Here is a 21,693-nt window from a genome sequence, read left to right on the forward strand (position 1 = left end):
CAATTAAGTTACCATTATTTTGGGTCTTGTAGCCTTTTATTCAAAGGTTATTTATTCAAAATATCTCTGGTCTCTGAGATATTTTATAGGAGGGTTTGTGGGAGGTAGGTGAGAGGGGAAACTGCTGTTCTTGTTTCTGGTGGTTTTACTAAATAAGCTTCTTCTGTGCTGATATGGTTTGGTTGTTTGTACCCTCCAATTCTCATGTTGAAATGTGATTCCCAGTGTTGGAAGTGGAGTCTGGTAGAAAGTGATTGGATCACGGGGGCAGATTCCTCATGAATGGCTTAGCACCATCTCCTTGGTGATGAGTGAGTTCTTGCTCAGGTCATGCAGATTTGGTTGTTTAAAAGAGTCTGGGACATTCCCTCTAACCCCGTTCCCTTACTCACCATGTGATATGCTGCTCCGCTTCGCCTTCCCCATGATGTAACCTTCCTGAGGCCCTCACCAAAAGCAGATGTGGTCACCATTCTTCCTGTACAGCCTGCGGAACCATGAGCCAAAACAAACATATTTTCTTTATAAATTACCCAGATTCAAATATGTATTTATAGCACTGCAAGAACAATCTAATACAAAAAATTGGTACTGAGGAGTGGGGCGTTGCTGTAAAGATACCTGAAGATGTGGAAGTAGCTTTGGAACTGGGTAACGGGCTGTGATTGGAAGTGTTTGGTGGGCTCAGAAGAAGACAAGAAGATGAGGGAAAGTTTGGAATTTCTTAGAGACTGGATAAACGGTTGTGACCAAAATACTGATAGAAATATGGACAGTGAAGACTAGCCTGATGAGTTCTTAGATGGAAATGAGGAACTTGATGGGAACTGGAGTAAAGGTCACCCTTCTGCACCCTAGCAAAGAGCTTGACTGCATTGTGGCCAATCCTAGGGTTCTGTGGAAGGTCGAACTTAAGAGTGATGACTTAGGGTATCTGGTGGTAGATATTTCTCAGCATTCAAGGCATGGCTTGGCCACTTCTAACAGCCTCTGATCAAGTACAGGAACAAAGAAATGACTTAAAGATGAAACTTATTTAAAAGGGTAGCAGAGCATAAAAATTTGGAAAATTTGGAGTTTGGCCCTGTGATAGAGAAAGAATCCAAGCAGCCAGTGGAGCAGCCACTTGCTAGAGCGATTAGCATGACCAAAAGGGAGCCAAGTGCTAATATCTAAGACAATGGGAAAAAGACCTTGAAAGCCTTTTCCAGAGATCTTAGAAGCAGCCTCTCCCATCACAGGCCCAGAGGCCTAGAAGGGAAGAATGATTTCAGGGACCTGGCCCAGGGTGCCACTGTCCTGCTCAGCGTCAGGACACTCCTCGCGTATCCTAGCTGCTCCAGCTCCAGCCCCAGTCTTGGCTCAAAGGGGCCCAGGTACAGCTTGGGCTGCTTCTCTGGAGGGTACAAGACATAAGCTTTAGTGGCTTCCACGTGGTGTTAAGAGGGCAAGTCCGAAGGACGCTTGGCAGCTTCCCCCTAGATTTCAGAGGATGTATGAGAAAGCCTGGGTGCCCAGGCTAAGCCTGCCTCAGGGGTAGAGCCCTCACAGAGAACCTCTATTAGGGCAACTAATAGAGGGGAAATGTGGGGTTGGAGTTCCCACACAGAGTCCCCTCTAGGGCACTGCCTAGTGGAACTATGGAAAGTGGTCCACCACCCTCCACACCCCATAATGGTAGATCTACTGTTAACTTGTACCCTGAGCGTAGAAAAGCTGCAGGCACTCAGGTCCAACGTGTGAGAGCAGCCATGGGAGCTGTACCCTGCAAAGCCACAGGGGTGGAGCTGCCCAAGGCCTCGGGAGCCCACCCCTCACACAAGGTTGCTGGACATGAAGTCAAGGATTATATTGGAGTTTAAGGTTTTTTTTTTTTTTTTTTTCTTTTTTTATTTTTTATTATACTTTAAGTTCTAGGGTACATGTGCATAACGTTTATATCATGTATAACTCCCCAATGCAATCCCTCCCTCCTCCCCCCTCCCCATGATAGGCCCCAGTGTGTGATGTTCCCCTTCCCGAGTCCAAGTGATCTCATTGTTCAGTTCCCACCTATGAGTGAGAACATGCGGTGCTTGGTTTTCTCTTCTTGTGATAGTTTGCTAAGAATGATGGTTTCCAGCTGCATCCATGTCCCTACAAAGGACGCAAACTCATCCTTTTTGATGGCTGCATAGTATTCCATGGTGTATATGTGCCACATTTTCTTAATCCAGTCTGTCACAGATGGACATTTGGGTTGATTCCAAGTCTTTGCTATTGTGAATAGTGCCGCAATAAACATACGTGTGCATGTGTCTTTGTAGTAGAGTAATTTATAATCCTTTGGGTATATACCCAGTAGTGGGATGGCTGGGTCATATGGTACATCTAGTTCTAGATCCTTGAGGAATCGCCATACTGTTTTCCATAATGGTTGAACTAGTTTACAATCCCACCAACAGTGTAAAAGTGTTCCTATTTCTCCACATCCTCTCCAACATCTATTGTTTCCTGACTTCTTAATGATTGCCATTCTAACTGGTGTGAGATGGTATCTCATTGTGGTTTTGATTTGCATTTCTCTGATGGTGAGTGATGATGAGCATTTTTTCATGTGTCTGTTGGCTGTATGGATGTCTTCTTTTGAGAAATGTCTGTTCATATCCTTTCCCCACTTTTTGATGGGGTTGTTTGTTTTTTTCTTGTATATTGTTTGAGTTCTTTGTAGATTCTGGATATTAGCCCTTTGTCAGATGAGTAGGTTGCAAAAATTTTCTCCCATTCTGTAGGTTGCCTGTTCACTCTGATGGTAGTTTCTTTTGCTGTGCAAAAGCTCTTTAGTTTAATGAGATCCCATTTGTCAATTTTGGCTTTTGCTGCCATTGCTTTTGGTGTTTTAGACATGAAGTCCTTGCCCATGCCTATGTCCTGAATGGTACTACCTAGATTTTCTTCTAGGGTTTTTATGGTATTAGGTCTAACATTTAAGTCTCTAATCCATCTTGAATTAATTTTCGTATAAGGGGTAAGGAAAGGATCCAGTTTCAGCTTTCTACTTGTGGCTAGCCAATTTTCCCAGCACCATTTATTAAATAGGGAATCCTTTCCCCATTTCTTGTTTTTGTCAGGTTTGTCAAAGATCAGATGGCTGTAGATGTGTGGTATTATTTCTGAGGACTCTGTTCTGTTCCACTGGTCTATTTCTCTGTTGTGGTACCAGTACCATGCTGTTTTGGTTACTGTAGCCTTGTAGTATAGTTTGAAGTCAGGTAGCGTGACGCCTCCAGCTTTGTCCTTTTGACCTAGGATTGTCTTGGCAATGCGGGCTCTTTTTTGGTTCCATATGAACTTTAAAGCAGTTTTTTCCAATTCTGTGAAGAAACTCATTGGTAGCTTGATGGGGATGGCATTGAATCTATAAATAACCTTGGGCAGTATGGCCATTTTCACGATATTGATTCTTCCTATCCATGAGCATGGTATGTTCTTCCATTTGTTTGTGTCCTCTTTGATTTCACTGAGCAGTGGTTGTAGTTCTCCTTGAAGAGGTCCTTTACATCCCTTGTAAGCTGGATTCCTAGGTATTTTATTCTCTTTGAAGCAATTGTGAATGGAAGTTCATTCCTGACTTGGCTCTCTGCTTGTCTGTTACTGGTGTATAAGAATGCTTGTGATTTTTGCACATTAATTTTGTATCCTGAGACTTTGCTGAAGTTGCTTATCAGCTTAAGGAGATTTTGGGCTGAGACGATGGGTTTTTCTAAATATACAATCATGTCATCTGCAAACAGGGACAATTTGACTTCTTTTCCTAACTGGATACCCTTGATTTCTTTCTCTTGCCTGATTGCCCTAGCCAGAACTTCCAACACTATGTTGAATAGGAGTGGTGAGAGAGGGCATCCCTGTCTTGTGCCAGTTTTCAAAGGGAATTTTTCCAGTTTTTGCCCATTCAGTATGATATTAGCTGTGGGTTTGTTGTAAATAGCTCTTATTATTTTGAGGTACGTTCCATCAATACCGAATTTATTGAGCGTTTTTAGCATAAAGGGCTGTTGAATTTTGTCAAAAGCCTTTTCTGCATCTATTGAGATAATCATGTGGTTCTTGTCTTTGGTTCTGTTTATATGCTGGATTACGTTTATTGATTTGCGAATGTTGAACCAGCCTTGCATCCCAGGGATGAAGCCACTTGATCATGGTGGATAAGCTTTTTGATGTGCTGCTGAATCCGGTTTGCCAGTATTTTATTGAGAATTTTTGCATCGATGTTCATCAGGGATATTGGTCTAAAATTCTCTTTTTTTGTTGTGTCTCTGCCAGGCTTTGGTATCAGGATGATGTTGGCCTCATAAAATGAGTTAGGGAGGATTCCCTCTTTTTCTATTGATTGGAATAGTTTCAGAAGGAATGGTACCAGCTCCTCCTTGTACCTCTGGTAGAATTCAGCTGTGAATCCATGTGGTCCTGGACTTTTTTTCGTGGGTAGGCTATTAATTGTTGCCTCAATTTCAGAGCCTGTTATTGGTCTATTCAGGGATTCAACTTCTTCCTGGTTCAGTCTTGGGAGAGTGTAAGTGTCCAGGAAATTATCCATTTCTTCTAGATTTTCTAGTCGATTTGCGTAGAGGCATTTATAGTATTCTCTGATGGTTGTTTGTATTTCTGTGGGGTCGGTGGTGATATCCCCTTTATCATTTTTTATTGCGTCTATTTGATTCCTCTCTCTTTTCTTCTTTATTAGTCTTGCTAGCGGTCTGTCAATTTTGTTGATCTTTTCAAAAAACCAACTCCTGGATTCATTGATTTTTTGGAGGGTTTTTTGTGACTCTATCTCCTTCAGTTCTGCTCTGATCTTAGTTATTTCTTGCCTTCTGCTAGCTTTTGAATGTGTTTGCTCTTGCCTCTCTAGTTCTTTTAATTGTGATGTTAAAGTGTCAATTTTAGATCTTTCCTGCTTTCTCTTGTGGGCATTTAGTGCTATAAATTTCCCTCTACACACTGCTTTAAATGTGTCCAGAGATTCTGGTATGTTGTATCTTTGTTCTCATTGGTTTCAAAGAACATCTTTATTTCTGCTTTCATTTCGTTATGTACCCAGTAGTCATTCAGGAGCAGGTTATTCAGTTTCCATGTAGTTGAGCGGTTTTGATTGAGTTTCTTAGTCCTGAGTTCTAGTTTGATTGCACTGTGGTCTGAGAGATAGTTTGTTATAATTTCTGTTCTTGTACATTTGCTGAGGAGTGCTTTACTTCCAATTATGTGGTCAATTTTGGAATAAGTGCGATGTGGTGCTGAGAAGAATGTATATTCTGTTGATTTGGGGTGGAGAGTTCTATAGATGTCTATTAGGTCCGCTTGGTGCAGAGATGAGTTCAATTCCTGGATATCCTTGTTAACTTTCTGTCTCGTTGATCTGTCTAATGTTGACAGTGGAGTGTTGAAATCTCCCATTATTATTGTATGGGAGTCTAAGTCTCTTTGTAGGTCTGAGTTTAAGGTTTAATGTCTGCCCTGCTGGGTTTTGGACTTGCTTGTGGCCTGTTGCCTCTTTCTTTTGGCCGATTAATACCTGAACCACCAATGTATCTTGTTTTGATGTATCAGGTTACTTATTTTGATTTTACAGGCTCATAGGTAGAAGGAATTTGACTTGAGACTTGGATGAGACTTTGGACTTTTGATTGAGTTGATGTTGACATGACTTAAAACTTTGGGGGACTATTGGGAAGGGATGATTGTATTTTGCAGTGTGAGTAGGACATGAGATTTGTGGCACCAGCAGAATGATACGGTTTAGATGTTTGTGCCCTCCACATTGTGATCTCCAACGTTGGAGGTAGGACCTAGTGGGCCAAACTGTTTTCCCAAAGTGATTGTACTAACTTGCTACTCCCAGACATCACTGTGTGAGTTTTTATTCTTCTTCTATGTTTACCAACCTTGGTATTGTAAGTCTTGTTAATTTCAGTCATTTTCCTGGGTTTGTACTAGCATCTCTATGGTTTCAGAGCACTGTCTTATGTGCTTATTGGCCACGTGAGTATCCTCTTTTATGAAAAGCCTGTTCAAGTCTTTTCCTCACTTTTTCTATTGGGTGAGGACAACAGCCCTGTTCTGGTCACTCCGGAGGCTGACCAGTCTACGCACGGCTGAAGCTTGAGGACACAACAAGCCCTGCTCTAGTCACACACCGGCAGCTGACTAGTCTACACATGGAAAATTATATAAAGAAAAGAGCCTGTTAAACTCTAGGAAAAAGGGGAAAAAAACACCCGGAGAATGCAACTCAGCTTCAGCGTTTGCGGAGGTACCGAGAAGCACTTTTTTTTTTTTTTCTCAGCCAGCTGTGCTTTATTGACAATGGGCCACTCAGGCCTTGACCGTGTACTTCCGCAGAGGGTACAGCCGCTCCTTCCGCTGCTGCTTCTTGGTCTTCAGGTTCTCCTCATGCTTGTTGAGCCGGTGGCGCATGGCGCGTGTCTTCTTAGGCCGCAGGTCCGGGGGCTTGTACTTCTTGCCCTTGTAGAATTTCCTGAAGTTTTCTTTCTGAGTCTGGTTAATAACTGTGAGAACACGGGCGATGGATTTGCAGATGACTCGTATCTTAGAGAGCTTGGAGGCCGCACCGCCTGTCACTTTGGCGACACGCAGCTGGGACAGTTCCACCTTAAGGTCGTCCAGCTGTTTCAGCAACTCCTCCTCCTTCTTCCTGCGAAGATCTCCAGCCTTGATCTTGGCCATTGCTGCACAGCCTGAGAAGCACTTCTGCAGAGGCTAAGAGTTGGTAGAAAAAAGCAAGTAATATAAAAAAAGATTCCAGGAATGCTTCAAGGAGCTGACAAAAGCCTAAGTCAGTTTTATAAGAGACTCTATAAAGCATTCTGGCTTTACACCCCATTTAACCCTGAGGCTACTGAGAATCAATATATAGTCCTCGCGTCTCCCTAAGAGGCATTTATTTGCATAGCTCGAGTAAGACCAGATCTGAGACTGCACACTTGACTATGTTGACTTCCTTCCTTGGCCTCTGGAGGCTCAGATCCTCCCCTTCGAGGTGAGACCTGGGGCTTGTTAGCTCCTGAATCTCTTTCTGAGAGGGTGTTGGCCTCGGTAAAGCGGGGTAGGCTGGGACATATGGAGAAAGAATTTCTATTTTCTCTGGTGGCTCCTGCAAAACTGGCTTCTCTTGCTGTTTCTGGGGCTCCCTTTTTAAACTCTGTGTCTGCTGGTGAAGCTGCTCTTTTACTTTTGGCTTTTTTGCAGTAAGCTGTTAAACAGGGCTAAATTTATGTTAGTTTTGTTTATATTTAATCATGAGTCAATATAAAGGAATTTGATCTAGGTACACTGGCTGTCCTCCGACTCCTGTCACCACCTTAAATACATGGCCAATTGTTCCTTCTCTATAGTTCCTTCAGTGGGCCATCCTACACCAAAAGAGGGCAGTTCTAATTCACACAGAGATCTTCACCTTTAAGGAGTTAATGTAACTTTATAATTTCCTGCAAAACATTTCTTAAGGTTCTGTAACATGCACTTTAATAGAGTAAGTTTTGATGATTTGATGCCTTTCCTTTTTTCTTTTTGAAATTTTTTAACACAGTTCCCAGCAGAGTAGGCTTACTTTGTGTCTGACCTATTTTTCTCTTGAGACAAAACATTCACACTACAAGAAGGAAAGGGTAAAAGGTCACTCACTCATCTAATTCACACTAAATCAAAATAAAAACTAAAACCAAAGTGTTGTTAAAGGCTCACCTGTTCGTCAAGCAATTTAAGCCAAGTCAAAATCAGAACCAAAACCAAACCATATGTCTTACTGATATATAAGAATTTTAAATAATCTGGTTATGTTTCTGTTATAACTGTGGCCACTGTCTTCCACACTGCTCTTTGCTTTTTCACTGGCTTTATGATGTCTTTTGATAAATGGAAGTCCCTTTTAATTAGTCAATCTCCTTATCAGTTTTTGTTCTTAACGGTTAGTGCTTTCTGTTTAAGAAATCGTTTCATACTCCAGGATCATTTGGATATTCTCCTATATCCTTTTAAAGTTGTGTTTTGCCTTTCATGTTTAGATATGTAATCCAACTGGACTTGGTTTCTGTGTATACTGTGAGGTAGAACTTTGTTTTTTTTCCTTTTATATGGATACTTAATTGACTTAGTTTATTGAAAGCATTATTTTCTTCCATTATCTGTGCTAACTACTTCATAAATTCAAGTGTTCATACATATTGTACGTTTGTTTCTAGACTCTTTGTTCTTTTGATATTTGAATATATTTAGTCTGTATCATACTGTCTTCATTACTGTAGCTTTATACAAAGTCCTCCTATGTTATGCTTCTTTTTCAAAATCTATTGAGAGATACTCTGGACATTTATATTTATGTCTTAATTATAAAATCAGTATGTCTAGTTATCAAAATGTCTGTTGATATTTTGATTTTAACTTTGCTGAATATATAAATTAATTTGAGAAAAATAGACATGAAAAAAATTCATTCTAGACCATAGTATATTGCTCTATTTATTTAGAACTTTAATTTTTTAATTAATATTTTATAGCTTTTTGTCTTGCAGAAGTTTTTCACATTTCTATTAGATTTATATCTAAGTATTTGATACTTTTTTGTTTAATTATAAATTTATCTTTAAAAAATCATTTTCTGACAGTCGCTGATATATAGGAGTGTTGTTGATTTTTTTTTTTTTTTTCTTTTTGTGGAGAAGGATTTCTCACTGTGTTGCCCAGGCTGGTCTCAAACTCCTGGGCTCAAGTGGTCCTGCCGCCTCTGCTTCCGTAAGTGCTGGAATTACATGAGTCATTGCATATGCATGTGGTTGATTTTTGTATATTGACCTTTATATGCAGTAATCTTGCTATTCACACTTATTAATTCTAATAATTTGCATATCCTTTTGGATATTTTGTGTAAAATTACATTATCTGTAGATATAGATAGCTTCCCACCCCCATTTTTAATCCTTATAGTTTTTATTTTTTCTTATTGTATCACACTGGCTAAGATCTCTTGTATGAGATTGAATGGAAATGTTAATAGGATACCTTGTCACAAAGAGAAAACTTTGAACATTTCACCACTAAGTGATGTGTTCTGTAGGTTTTGATTAGAGAGATTTCCTTCTATTCAGTTTGCTAAGAGTTTTTATCATAAGTGGGTATAAGTTGTATGAAATGTTTTTTCGTTGTCTATTACAATGAACTTATAAACTTCTTTATTAAATGTACTCAGTTATATCGATTAATATATATGTTTTTTGAATGGATAAACCAAACCTGATATGATGATGCTCTGTTTTATATGTCACCAGATTTGGTCTTCATCTATTCTGTTTAGGATTTTGACTTTCAGCAATGAATTATAATTTCTCTGTCTTCAAATGTCCTTGTCTAGTTTTATATCACAGTTATATACTACTCGGGTAATGTTCCATACTTTTCACTTTCCTAGAAAAATCTGTGTAAGATTTCTATGTGTCCATGGACACATAGAGGGGAACAACAGACACTGGGGCCTACCAGAGGGTGGAGGGTATGAGGAAGAAGAGGATCAGGAGTAATAAGTAATGGGTACTAGACTTAATACTAGAGTGACAAAATAATCTATACAGCAGACCTTCGTGACATGAGTTTACCTGTATAACTAACCTGCACCTGAACTTAAAATAAGAGTTAAACAAATTTCTGGACTGGGCACGGTGGCTCACTCACGCTTGTAATCCCAGCACTTTGGGAGGCAGAAGCAGGTGGATCATGATGAGGTCAGGAGATGGAGACCATCCTGATTAACATGGTGAAACCCTGTCTCTACTAAAAATACAAAAAATTGCCCAGGCGTGGTGGCAGACACCTGTAGTCCCAGCTACTCGGGAGGCTGAGGCAGGAGGATAGTGTGAACCCGGGAGACGGAACTTGCAGTGACCCGAAATCGCACCACTGCACTCCAGCCTGGGAAACAGAGCAAGGCTCTGTCTCAAAAAAAAAAAAATTTCTATGTGTCTCCCACCCCTCTGCCCCCACTGTTGGGTAAAATTCACTAATAAGGTACAATAATCTAGGACAGTAATTTTATTCTTTGGAAGGTTTTAAATTATGTATCCAGTAGGACTGTTCTGATTTTGTTTCTTGTGGAAGTTTCCGTAAGTTGGATTTTTCTAGGATTTCTCAGTAAGTTGAATTTTACTAAAACTTTTCTAATAAATGTTCAAGTTTATTGGTATTGAGTTGTTTGTAATTCGCTTTTAGGATATTTTTAATGGCCAGAGGATTTGTTATGTTTCCTTCATCAACCATATTATTGGTTATTTATGCTATCTGTTTTTTTCTTTGTTAAATCTCACTTGGTATTCATTAATTGCATTCTTTTCAAAGAACTAACTTTGGGCATGTTCTCGTTTGTGTTTTAGTGTTCTTTGACATTTATTACTACTCTTTGTTTCCTTTCTTTTACTCTTTTGGGGTTTGCTGCTTTAGGGAAGCAAAGTTTTCCTCCACCCTCCTAGGGTCATATGCTTTTCTCTGGTTATAACGTCTGTCTTATGCCAGAAAAACAAAGACACAAAAAAGCAGTTAGAGCTGAATATTTATAATACTAGGAAGGACAAAGAGCATTAGATTGTGAAAATGTAAAATGTAACAAGAATATGGAGTTTCGACTAGAACAGTTAATTGTGGAGAAGAAGCTAGGAAGGTAAGGTTAGTTTATTAAGGTTTATGTATGCAGATTTCTCTTAGTCTTGGTTTTTCATCACTGGTGTTAAAAATGTCTTTCCTCTGGTACAGGGAGGGCACTTTTCACATGAGAGTTTCATCTCCTGCTTTCAGGGAGAAAAAGGAAGGTCAGAGTACCTTTAGCTCAAAATAATCAATATTCCATAGCAGTGTATTTTGGGGTGGCAGTCCTGAACTTCTCCACTGCTGTTTCAGATTTTTTGAAATGGATTATTAGCTGTTTGATTTTCCTGTCTTTTATAGCTATGCATTTTCTTTGCTTACCTCAGTTCTTACAGTATTTCATTATCATTTCACTAAAATTTTTATTTTGTTAATTGCCACTGTGATTACTTCTTCAAAAATATAAAAGAAACATATTTAGAATTATATTTCTTAATTGTAAAACACATTGTTGGGGGGGTGGTCACCAAGATGGCTGACTAGAAGCAGCTAATATGTGTGGCTGTCACAGGGAGGAATGGAAGGGGTGAGTAAATAGTTGAATCATTCAAGTACATGCATCAAGACTAATCAAGGAAACAACTCTACCCATGGAGAATGGAGAAAAGCAAGACAGGATGAAGGCCCACCCAGAAGTGACACAGAGGCAGGGAAACCTCCCCCGCTCAGGGAATTTGTTGAGGAAGGAACATAAACACTGAGATCACCCTAGAACTGCAGTGGGCAGCCCAGGAGTACAAAGCTGCAATCTATAGCCAGCACTCAAGGGAAGAGGAGCCTACGCTTTCAGAGCATTGAGAGGGAACATGACTGCAATTGTGAGGAAATTGTGGAGCCACACATCTGAGCAAGAGTCTGCCAACTGACCAGTACACCTAAGTGCTACCTGCTGGATCACACCCCACAACTTCAACACCAAAAATACCTCTCTGATGTACCCCCTCTGAAACCAAAGACAAGAAATCAGCTTCTATAAAATAAAGATCCTGCACAAAGCCTCGACCCTGTGAAAATGTCCAAAAGAGAAGTCTATTGACTACTTAATCTACACTGCAGTTAAAGGAACACCCATATGCAGAGATGAGAAAGAACCAACACAAGAACTCCAGTAACTCAAATGGCCAGAGTGTCCTGCAAGTGACTGTACCACTTCTGTAACAAGAATTCTTAATGAGACTGAACTGTCTGAAATGACAGAAGTAGAATTCAGAACATGGATAGGAATGAATATCATTGAGATTCAGGTGTACAGAAAAATCCAATCCAAGGAAACTAAGAATCACAATAAAACAATACAGGAATTGAAGGACAAAATTGCTGGTATAAAAAAGAACCTAATTAATTTGACAGAGCTGAATAACATAATGTAAGAATTTTACAGTGCAATCACTAGTATTAACAACAGAATAAACCATGCTGAAGAAAGAATCTCAGATCTTGAAGACTGGCTGTCTGAAATAAGATAGACAAAAATAAAAAAGAATAAAAAGGAATGAACAAAACCTCCGAGAAGTATGGGATTATGTAAAGAGGCTAAATCTATGAATCATTGGCATCTTTGAAAGGGAGGAAGAGAAAGCATATGACTTAGAGAACATATTTCAGGATATTACCCATGAAAACTTCCCTAGCTTTGCTAGAGAGGCCAACAGTAAAATTCAGGAAATGCAGAGAACTCCTGAAAGACTCTACACAAGAAGATCATCCCCAAGATGCATAATCATCAGATTTTCCAAGATTGAAACGAAAGAAAAAATGTTAAAGGTAGGTCACCTGCAAAGGCAACCCCATCAGGCTAACAGCAGATTTCTCAGCCGAAACCCTACAAGCCAGAAGAGATTGAGGAGGGCCTACAATATTCTTAAAGAAAAAAATTCTTCAACAAAGAATTTCATTTCTAGCCGGCTCACTTCTGTAATCCCAGCACTTTAGGAGGCTGAGGTGGGTGGATCACAAGGTCAGGAGTTCAAGACCAGCCTGGCCAATACGGTGAAACCTGTCTCTACTAAAATTACAAAAAAAAAAAAAAAGATTAGCTGGCCGTGGTGGCAGGCAGCTGTAGTCCCAGCTACTCAGGCGGCTGAGGCAGGAGATTCACTTGAACCCAGGAGTGGAGGTTGCAGTGAGCCAAGTTCGTGCCACTGCATTCCAGCCTGGATGAAAGAGTGAGACTCTGTCTCAAAAAAAAAAAATCCTTTTCAGACAAGCAAATGTTGAGGGTGTTTGTTAACCATCAGGCCTGCCTTATGAGAGATCTTGAAAGGAGCACTAAATATAGAAAGGAAAGACCACTACCAGCTAATTCAAAAACACTCTTAAACACACAGACTAGTGACACTATAAGACAACCATGCAAACAAGCCAACATAACCAGCTAACAACAAAATGACAGGATCAAATCCACACATATTAATACTAACCTTCAATCTAAACAGGTTAAATGCCCCACTTAAAAGTCACAGAGCAACAAACTGGATAAAAAAGCAAGACCCAGTAGTATGCTATCTTCAAGAGACTCATCTCACACGTAATGACACCCATAGGCTCAAAATAAAGGGATGGACGAGAATCTACCAAACAAACAGAAAACCAAATAAATAAATAAATAAAACAAGCCCAGGGCTTAGAATCCTAATTTCAGACAAAACAGACTTCAAACCAACGAAGATAAAAAAAAAAAAAAAAATTAAAGAAGGGCATTACTAGTAAAGGGTTCAATCGAGCAAAACCTAACTATCCTAAATATATATGCACCCGACACAGGAGCACCCATATTTATCAAGCAAGTTTTTAGAGACCTACAGAAAGATGTAAACTCCCACACAATAATAGTGGGAGACTTCAACACTCCACTGACAGTATTAGACAAGTCATCAAGGCAGAAAATTAAAGATATTCAGGACCTGAACTCAACATTAGATCAAATGGGTCTGATAGGCCTCTATAGAACTTTGCACCTTAAAACAACAGAACGTACATTCTTCTCATCTCCACATGGAACGTACTCCAAAAGCAATCACATAATTGGATATAAAACAATCCTCAGCAAATGCAAATGAACCAAAATCATACCAAACACACTCTTGGACCACAGTGCAATACAAATAGAAGTCAAGACTAAGAAAATTCTCAAAACCATGCAATTACATGGAAATTAAACAGCATGCTACTGAATGGCTTTTGGGTAAGTAATGAAATTAAGGCAAAAAGCAGTAAGTTCTTTGAAACTAATGAGAACAAAAGTACAACATATAAGAATCTCTGGGACACAGCTAAGCCAGTGTCAAGAGGGAAATTCATAGCACTAAATGCCCACATTGAAAAGTTAAGAAAGATATCAAATTAACAACTTAACACTACAATTGAAAAAATTAGACAAGCAAGAACAAATCAACCCCAAAGCTAGCAGAAGACAAAAAATAACCAAAATCAGAGCTAAACTGAAGGAAATTGAGACACAAAAACCCTTCAAAAGATCAATGAGTCCAGGAGTTGGTTTTTTGAAAAAATTAATAAAATAAGCCACTAGCTAGACTAATAAGGAAAGAGAGACTATCCAAATAAACACGATTAGAAATGATGAAAAAGAATGTTACCACTGACCCCACAGAGATAAAAATAACCACCAGAAATTACTATGAATACCTCCATGCACACAAACTAGAAAACCTAGAAGAGATGGATAAATTTCTGGACACATACACCCTCCCAAGACTGAACCAAGAAGAAATTGATTCCCTGAATAGACCCATAACAAGCTCTAAAATTCAGTCAGTAATTAATAGCCTACCAATGATAAAAAGCCCAGGACCTGATGGATTCACAGCTGAATTCTACCAGATGTACAAAGAAGAGTTGGTATTATTCTTACTGAAACTACTCCAAAAAATTGAGGAGGAGGGACGCCTCCCCAGCTCATTCTACGAGGCTAGCATCATCCTGTAAGCAAAACCTAGTAGAGACACAACAAAAAAGAAAACTTCAGGCCAGTATCCTTGATGAACATTGATGTAAAAATTCTGTGCAAAATACTTACAAATTGAATCCAACAGCACATCAAAAAGCCAATTCACCACCATCGAGAAGGCTTCAAGTCCAGGACGCAAGATTGACTCAATATATGCAAATCAGTAAATGTGATTCATCACATAAACAGAACTAAAGACAAAAACCACATGATTGTTTCAATAGTTGCAGAAAAGGCTTTTGGTAAGATTTGACACCCCATTCATGTTAAAAACTCTCAATAAACTAGATATTGAAGGAATATTCCTCAAAATAATAAGAGCCATCTGTGACAAACCCACAGTCAACATCATATTGAATGGGCAAAAGCTGGAAGCATTCCTCTTGAAAACCAGCACAAGACAAAGATGCTCTCTCTCACCACTCCTTTTCAACATAGTATTGGAAGTCTTAGCCAGAGCATTGAGAAATAAGGCAAGAGAAAGAAATAAAGGGAATCCAAATAGGAAGAGAGGAAGTCAAACTATCTTTGTTAACAGTCAACATGATTCTATATCTAGAAAACCCTGTAACCTTGACCCAAAAGCTTCTTCAGCTGATAAACAACTTCAGCAAAGTTTAAGGATGCAAAATCAATGTACAAATATCACTGGCATTCCTATACACCAAAAGCAGCCAAGCCAAGAGCCACATCAGGAAGGCAGTGTCATTCACAATTGCTACAAAAAGAGAAAAGATACCTAGGAATATAGCTAACTAGGGAGGTGAAAGATCTATGTAGTCAGAATTATAAAACACTGCTCAAAGAAATCAGAGAAGATGCAAACAAATGGAAAAACCTCCCATGCTCATGGATAGGAAGAATCAGTATCATTGAAATGGCTGTACTGCCCAAAGCAATTTATAGATTCATTGCTGTTTCTATCAAACTACTATCAGTATTCTTCACAGAACTAGAAAAAACTATTTTAAAATACATATGGAACCAAAAAAGAGCCCAGCAGCCAAAGCTATCCTAAGCAAAAAGAACAAAGCTGGAGGCATCATGTTACCTGACTTCAAACTACACTGCAGGGTTACAGTAACAAAAGCAGTATGGTACCTGTAGAAAAACAGACACATAGACCAATGGAACAGAATAGAGAGCTCAGAAATAAGGCTGCATACCTACAACCATCTGGTCTTCAACAAAGCTGACAAAAACAAGCAATGGCAAAAAGACTTTATATTCAATAAATTGTGCTGGACTGTTCACAATAGCAAAGATATGGAATCAACCTAAATGCTCATCAATGACAGACTGAGACAAGGAAAATGTGGTACATATACACCATGGAGTATTGTACAGCCATAAAAAAGAACTAGATCATGTCTTTTGTGAGAACATGGATGGAGCTGGAGGCTCTCTTCTTTAGCAAACTAAAGGAACAGGAAAAGAAAGCCAGATACTGCATATTCTCCCTTATATGTGGGAGTTAAAGGATAAGAACTTGTGAACACAAAGAAGGAAACAACAGACACTGAGGTCTGCTTGAGTGGGGAGGGGTATATGAGGTAGAGAAGCAGAAAAGATAACTATTGGGTACTGAGCTTAATACCTCGGTGATGTAATAGTATGTACAATGAACCCCCATGACATGTGTTTATCTATGTAACAAACCTTCACATGTACTAACAAACCTAAAATAAATCTAACCAGTTAAATGATGCCGGGATAACTGGCTAGCCATATGCAGAAGATTGGAGCTGGACCCCTTACACCACATATAAAAATGAGCTCAAGGTGAATTAAAGACTTAAATGTAAAACTGAAAACTATGAACCCTGGCAGACAACCTAGGTAACACCATCCAGAACATAAGAATGGGCAAACATTTTATGGCAGAGACATCAAAAGCAATCGCAGCAAAAGCAAAAATTGACAAGTGGGATCTAATTAAGCTTAAGAGCTTCTGCACAGCAAAAGAAACTGTCAGCAAAGTAAACAGACAACCTATAGAATGGGAGAAAATATTTGCTAACTATACACTTGACAAAGGTCTAATATCCAGCATCTATAAGGAACTTAAATACATTTACAAGAGAAAAACAACCCCATTAAAAAGTGAGCAAAAGACATGAACAGACACTTTTCAAAAGAAGACATACCTGTGGCCCACAAGCATATGAAAAAAAGCTCAATATCACTGATCATTAGAGAAATGCAAATCAAAATCATCTCACACCAGTCAGAATGGCTCTTATTAAAAGGTCAAAAAATAACAGGTGCTGAGGTTGCAGAGAAAAGGGAACACTTATACACTGTTAGTGGGAGTGTAAATTAGTTCAGCCATGTGGAAAGCAGTATGGCAATTCCTCAAAGCGCTAAAAGCAGGATTACCATTTGACCCAGCAGTCCCATTACTGGGTATATACCCAGAGGAATATAAATCACTCTACCATAAAGACACATGAATGCGAAAGTTCTTTGAAGCACTGCTCATAATGGCAAAGACATGGAATCAACCTAAATGCCTAAGCTGCCTAAAGGTTTTGACTCTCACTCTACCACCCTCAGAAGTCTGGATTTAATATCCCTATGTACTGGTTTAGGTAACATCATGTACATACCTTTGTTTAAGAGACATTACATTGTATATTATACTAATCAGTTTACTTCATTTTCTCTTGGCTATACACTAAATTCCTTGAGGACAGCAGTGATGTTTGTTTTCTGTATGTTCAGAATCTAGAACAGTGCCTCTTGTATGGCAAGAGGTAAATATATATATATTTTATTATTTTTATTTATTTATTTTTTTTGAGATGGGGTTTTGCTCTTGTTGCCCAAGCTGGAGTGCAATGGCGTGATCTCGGCTCACCACAACCTCCGGCTTCTGGGTTCAAGTGATTCTCCTGCTTCAGCCTCCCGAGTAACTGGGTTTGTAGGCATGCGCCATACCCGGCTAATTTTTGCATTTTTTAGTAGATATGGGGTTTCTCCATATTGGTTAAGCTGGTCTCAAACTCCCAACCTCAGGTGATCTGCTTGCCTCGGCCTCCCAAGGTGCTGGGATTGCAGGCGTGAGCCACTGCACCTGGCCATAAATAATATTTGATGAATGTGTTTTGAGCCCTACAAAGGACATATAACTGACAGTGAAGCAATAATAGGTATTAAGGTCTGTAAGCCATAAATTTTATGAATGGTTGGTTCACAGATAATGGGAAATGAAATTTCTTTTGTGCCTTGACAATTTTGGTAGTAATGATTTCTTTTTTTTTATTGAACTTAGTATTCTGGTTTCCTCGGAGCAAAATGCTGATGATTTAGTTTTGCCTGGACTCATTACATAAGTAGTAGGTATTTATAAAACAATAGATCAAGAAAACCTTTAGTACATTTTTCTTTGTGCATTTTATTGGTAGCTTGTCACTGGGTTGGATGATTGATATATACATATATATCTCTAAAACACTACCTCTGTTCTAAGTTTTTCATAAGATTTGCCAGATCTGGAGATATAAAAAGTGTTTGGACACCCTTCTAGTTCAGAATTTAAATAATTTATTGGGCTTTAATGTGCTGTTAGGCAGTCATTAAATAAATAGAAACTAAATTATAATGAATTTGAAATAGACACCTATCAGCACAATAGTATGTATTTAATGTCTATGGAAAAAGTGGCTTTTTATGAAGTTTTTTGGAAAGAGGCAGTGTTTTTGGAAATATCACTTACCTTTGTGCTCCAGAGTAATCAAGATAAAGGGAGTTGTCTAGATTTTTTGCTCTCCTTTTGCCTTTATGTTTTTAGGTAACTTACTATGCTTTTTCCCCTTCTCTCTGATAGTTGATATTATTAGTTTACTTTGTTTCTTTTGCCTCCCCCCCTACCCCCGCTTGCATGTTTTCCTCATTCATCTTCCTAAAGTTGTACACAGTGGGATAGCTTGCACGGCATACCCCTAATCCACTTCCTTCTTGTCCATCAGTGTCCAACTTTTTGTTTGCCGTCGTCATTTTTTTTTCTATTTTTCTTACTATTATAGTAGTAATATTAGAATGGAAGAAATGTTAACATAACTCGTAGGTGCCAGAATATTAGTGTACTATAGGAAGCATGTGTACTGTACCATTTTCAAATATTTGATGAAAGCCATTTGGAATAGACTGCTTTAATCAAACAGTTCACTTAGATTTTTTTTCTTTCAAAGTAAGTGTGAATAGAATGTTGGTACTAGCTTGATATTTGGAAACTGTCATTTTTATATAATCTCATTATATTAGATTTTCTTTCAGGATTTAATCTACTGTAGATACAGTCATGGGTTACTTAACAACAGGCATACATTTTGTGAAATGTATCATTAGGCAATTTTGTCATGTGAGTATGATAGAGTACTTATTAATACACAAACCTAGGTGGTATAGCCTACTACACACCTAGGCTATATGCTATAGCCCATTGGTCCTAGGCTACAAATCTGTACAACATGTTTTACTACACAGAATATTGTAGGTAATTGTAATACAATGGTATTTCTGTGTCTAAACATGACTAAGCATAGAAAAGGTACTGCTTTGCACTGTGACCTTGTTTTTGGAAAGGGGTCCGGATCCAGACCCCAAGAGAGAGGGTTCTTGTATCTCACACAAGAAAGAATTTGAGGTGAATTCGTAGAGTAAAGTGAAAGCAAGTTTATTAAGAAAGTAAAGGAATAAAGAATGGCTATTCCATAGGCAGAGCAGCGGCATGGGCTGCTTATCTGCTTATACTTATTGTTACTTCTTGAATATATGCGAAACGGGGTGGATTATTAATGAGTTTTCTGGGAAAGGGGTGGACAGTTCCCAGAACTGAGGGTTCCTCCCTTTTTGGATCATATAGGGTAACTTGCTGATGTTGCCATGGCATTTGAAAACTGTCAGGCACTGGTGAGAATATCTTTAGTATGCTAATACATTATACTATAATTAGCATGTAATAAACAGTGAGGGCGACCAGAGGTTATTTTTATTGCCATCTTGGTTTTGGTGGGATTTGGCCAGCTTCTTTTATCACAACCTGTTTTATCTGCAAGGTCTTTATCACTTATATTTTGTGCAGACCTCCTGTCTCATTCTGTGACTTAGAATGCCTCACCTCCTGGGAATGCAGCCCAGTAGGTCTCAGCCTTATTTTACCCAGTCCCTATTCAAGATGGAGTCGCTCTGGTTCAAACGCCACTGACAGTGTTACCATGGCTATGGGGAGTTTTCAGCTTCATAGTAAATCTTAGTGGGACCACTGTCATTACATGCAGTCTGTCCTTGTCTGTAACATCCTTATGTGGTATGGCTGATGACTACTGTAGTGTAGATTAGTTCAGACTAGCTAAACCAGTTTGTTCTTATTTACAATCTGACTTCTTTTTTTAGTCAAAATTGCAGAGTGAAATTAAGGTAAGTGATGTGAATATAGTGTTATCTTCCAATAATATTCGTCTTCTTTTTTTGAGATGGGGTCTTGCTCTGTTGCCCAGGCTGGAGCAAGTGAGTGCAATGGCGTGGTCTCAGCTAACTGCAACCTCTGCCTCCCAGGTTCAAGTGATTCTCCTGCCTCAGCCTCGCAAGTAACCCCCAGGTTCAAGTGATTCTCCTGCCTCAGCCTCGCAAGTAACTGGGATTACAGGCACCCACCACCATGCCCAGCTAATTTTTGTATTTCTAATAGAGACGAGGTTTCACCATGTTGGTCAGATTGGTCTCAAACTCCTGATCTCAGGTGATCTGCCCGCCTTAGCCTCCCAAAGTGCTGGGGTTACAGGCATGAGCCACTACGCCCAGCCATCTTCCAGTAATACTCTGCTTTAAAAGTGTAGTGTATTCATGGCTCTGCATTTTTGCCTTTTTTTTTGAGATGGAGTCTTGCTCTGTTGCCCAGGCTGGAGAGCAATGGCATCATCTTGGCTTACTGCAACCTCTGCCTCCTGGGTTCAAGTGATTTCTTCTGCCTCAGCCGCCTGAGTAGCTGGGATTACAGGCATGCACCACCACCCCCAGCTAAGTTTTTTTGTATTTTTGGTAGAGGTGGGGTTTCACCGTGTTGGCCAGGCTGGTCTCAAACTCTTGACCTCAGGTGATCCACCTGCCTAGGGCTCCCAAACTGCTGGGATAACAGGTGTGAGCCATCACACCTGGTACATTTTTGCCTTTGAGAATCCTTTTTTTGTTACGTCTGAGTGTAATAAAACAGAAAAACTCCTGGGACATCCTGGGAGATAGGAAGTCACACATTTATCGTATACAACTTATTGCCATAAGAGAAAGCCGTTATTCATTACTGAATAATTGAATGTTCAATATTCAGTCATTATTATAAGATTGTTATGATTAGACATGTATTAAAGCCATTAGCCTTGCCTAGTAGGTGCTCCTTCCTTTTCCCTGTGACTGAAATAACTATTTGTAAATCCCAAATAGAGAATAATTTTTATAAAAATTACTTTCTCTAGGAACTTTGTTAGGGAAGTATAGACAGTGAGCTACCAGTTCCCCAGCTTCTAGAGTACTGATAACAAAAGGAACAATAGAGAGAACATTGTCTTCTTTATACTTTGAATTCAACTAGTAATTATATTTAAATTAGGATGCAGGCCTGGCTTTAGCTTAGCAATTTTGAGAAATGAGTCGATATGGTTATCAAACGCCATATTCTTTTACGAAAAAGTTATTCAACTTTTAAAAAATATACAGAAGCAATATACACTGTTTAAAATGCTTAAAACAGCAGAGAAGACTACCTTTCTTCTCTCAAAGCCTATTCCTTAGAGCCTACTGCCATTAAGTTTGCCTTTAATTACTGTTTTAGCTTTTTAGAAATGCTTCCCTATTCTCAGATTTATTATCATTTAAATGTTTTTGACTTTGCCCTCTGAAGGATGAAGAGATTGGTGTGCTTATACTTTAAGCCCCCAGCCACCTTCCCCTTCCAGGATTTTTTGTTATTAACAGTGTTTCTTAACTGTTATCAAAGGTGAGGAATTTAGGGCATTTATCACTAATTTTACCTTTTGTCATCT

At 39.1% G+C, this 21,693-nt stretch overlaps 2 protein-coding genes across 10 annotated transcripts in view; one reads left to right on the forward strand and one right to left on the reverse strand.

The window, feature by feature from the left end:
* OSBPL8 (oxysterol binding protein like 8) overlaps window positions 1–21,693 on the forward strand; it is a 231,126-nt gene that overhangs the window by 41,269 nt on the left and 168,164 nt on the right. The gene's annotated exons all lie outside the window — the stretch shown is intronic.
* On the reverse strand, window positions 597–6,740 carry LOC117089708 (60S ribosomal protein L35-like). The gene is made up of 3 exons (XM_033221218.1): window positions 6,345–6,740; window positions 4,812–4,816; window positions 597–609 (listed from the first exon to the last, which is right to left on the reverse strand). Exon 1 carries the CDS (start codon window positions 6,724–6,726, stop codon window positions 6,355–6,357), a length of 372 nt encoding a protein of 123 aa, XP_033077109.1. The 5' UTR covers window positions 6,727–6,740; the 3' UTR covers window positions 597–609; window positions 4,812–4,816; window positions 6,345–6,354.

The sequence above is a fragment of the Trachypithecus francoisi genome, unplaced genomic scaffold, assembly GCF_009764315.1.
Source record: "Trachypithecus francoisi isolate TF-2019V2 unplaced genomic scaffold, Tfra_2.0 Lachesis_group11, whole genome shotgun sequence".
Classification (NCBI taxonomy): domain Eukaryota; kingdom Metazoa; phylum Chordata; class Mammalia; order Primates; family Cercopithecidae; genus Trachypithecus; species Trachypithecus francoisi.

Coding starts and splice junctions, on each gene's coding strand:
- LOC117089708 (XM_033221218.1), bottom strand. CDS start 6,726: ATGGCCAAGATCAAGGCTGGAGATCTTCGCAGGAAGAAGGAGGAGGAG.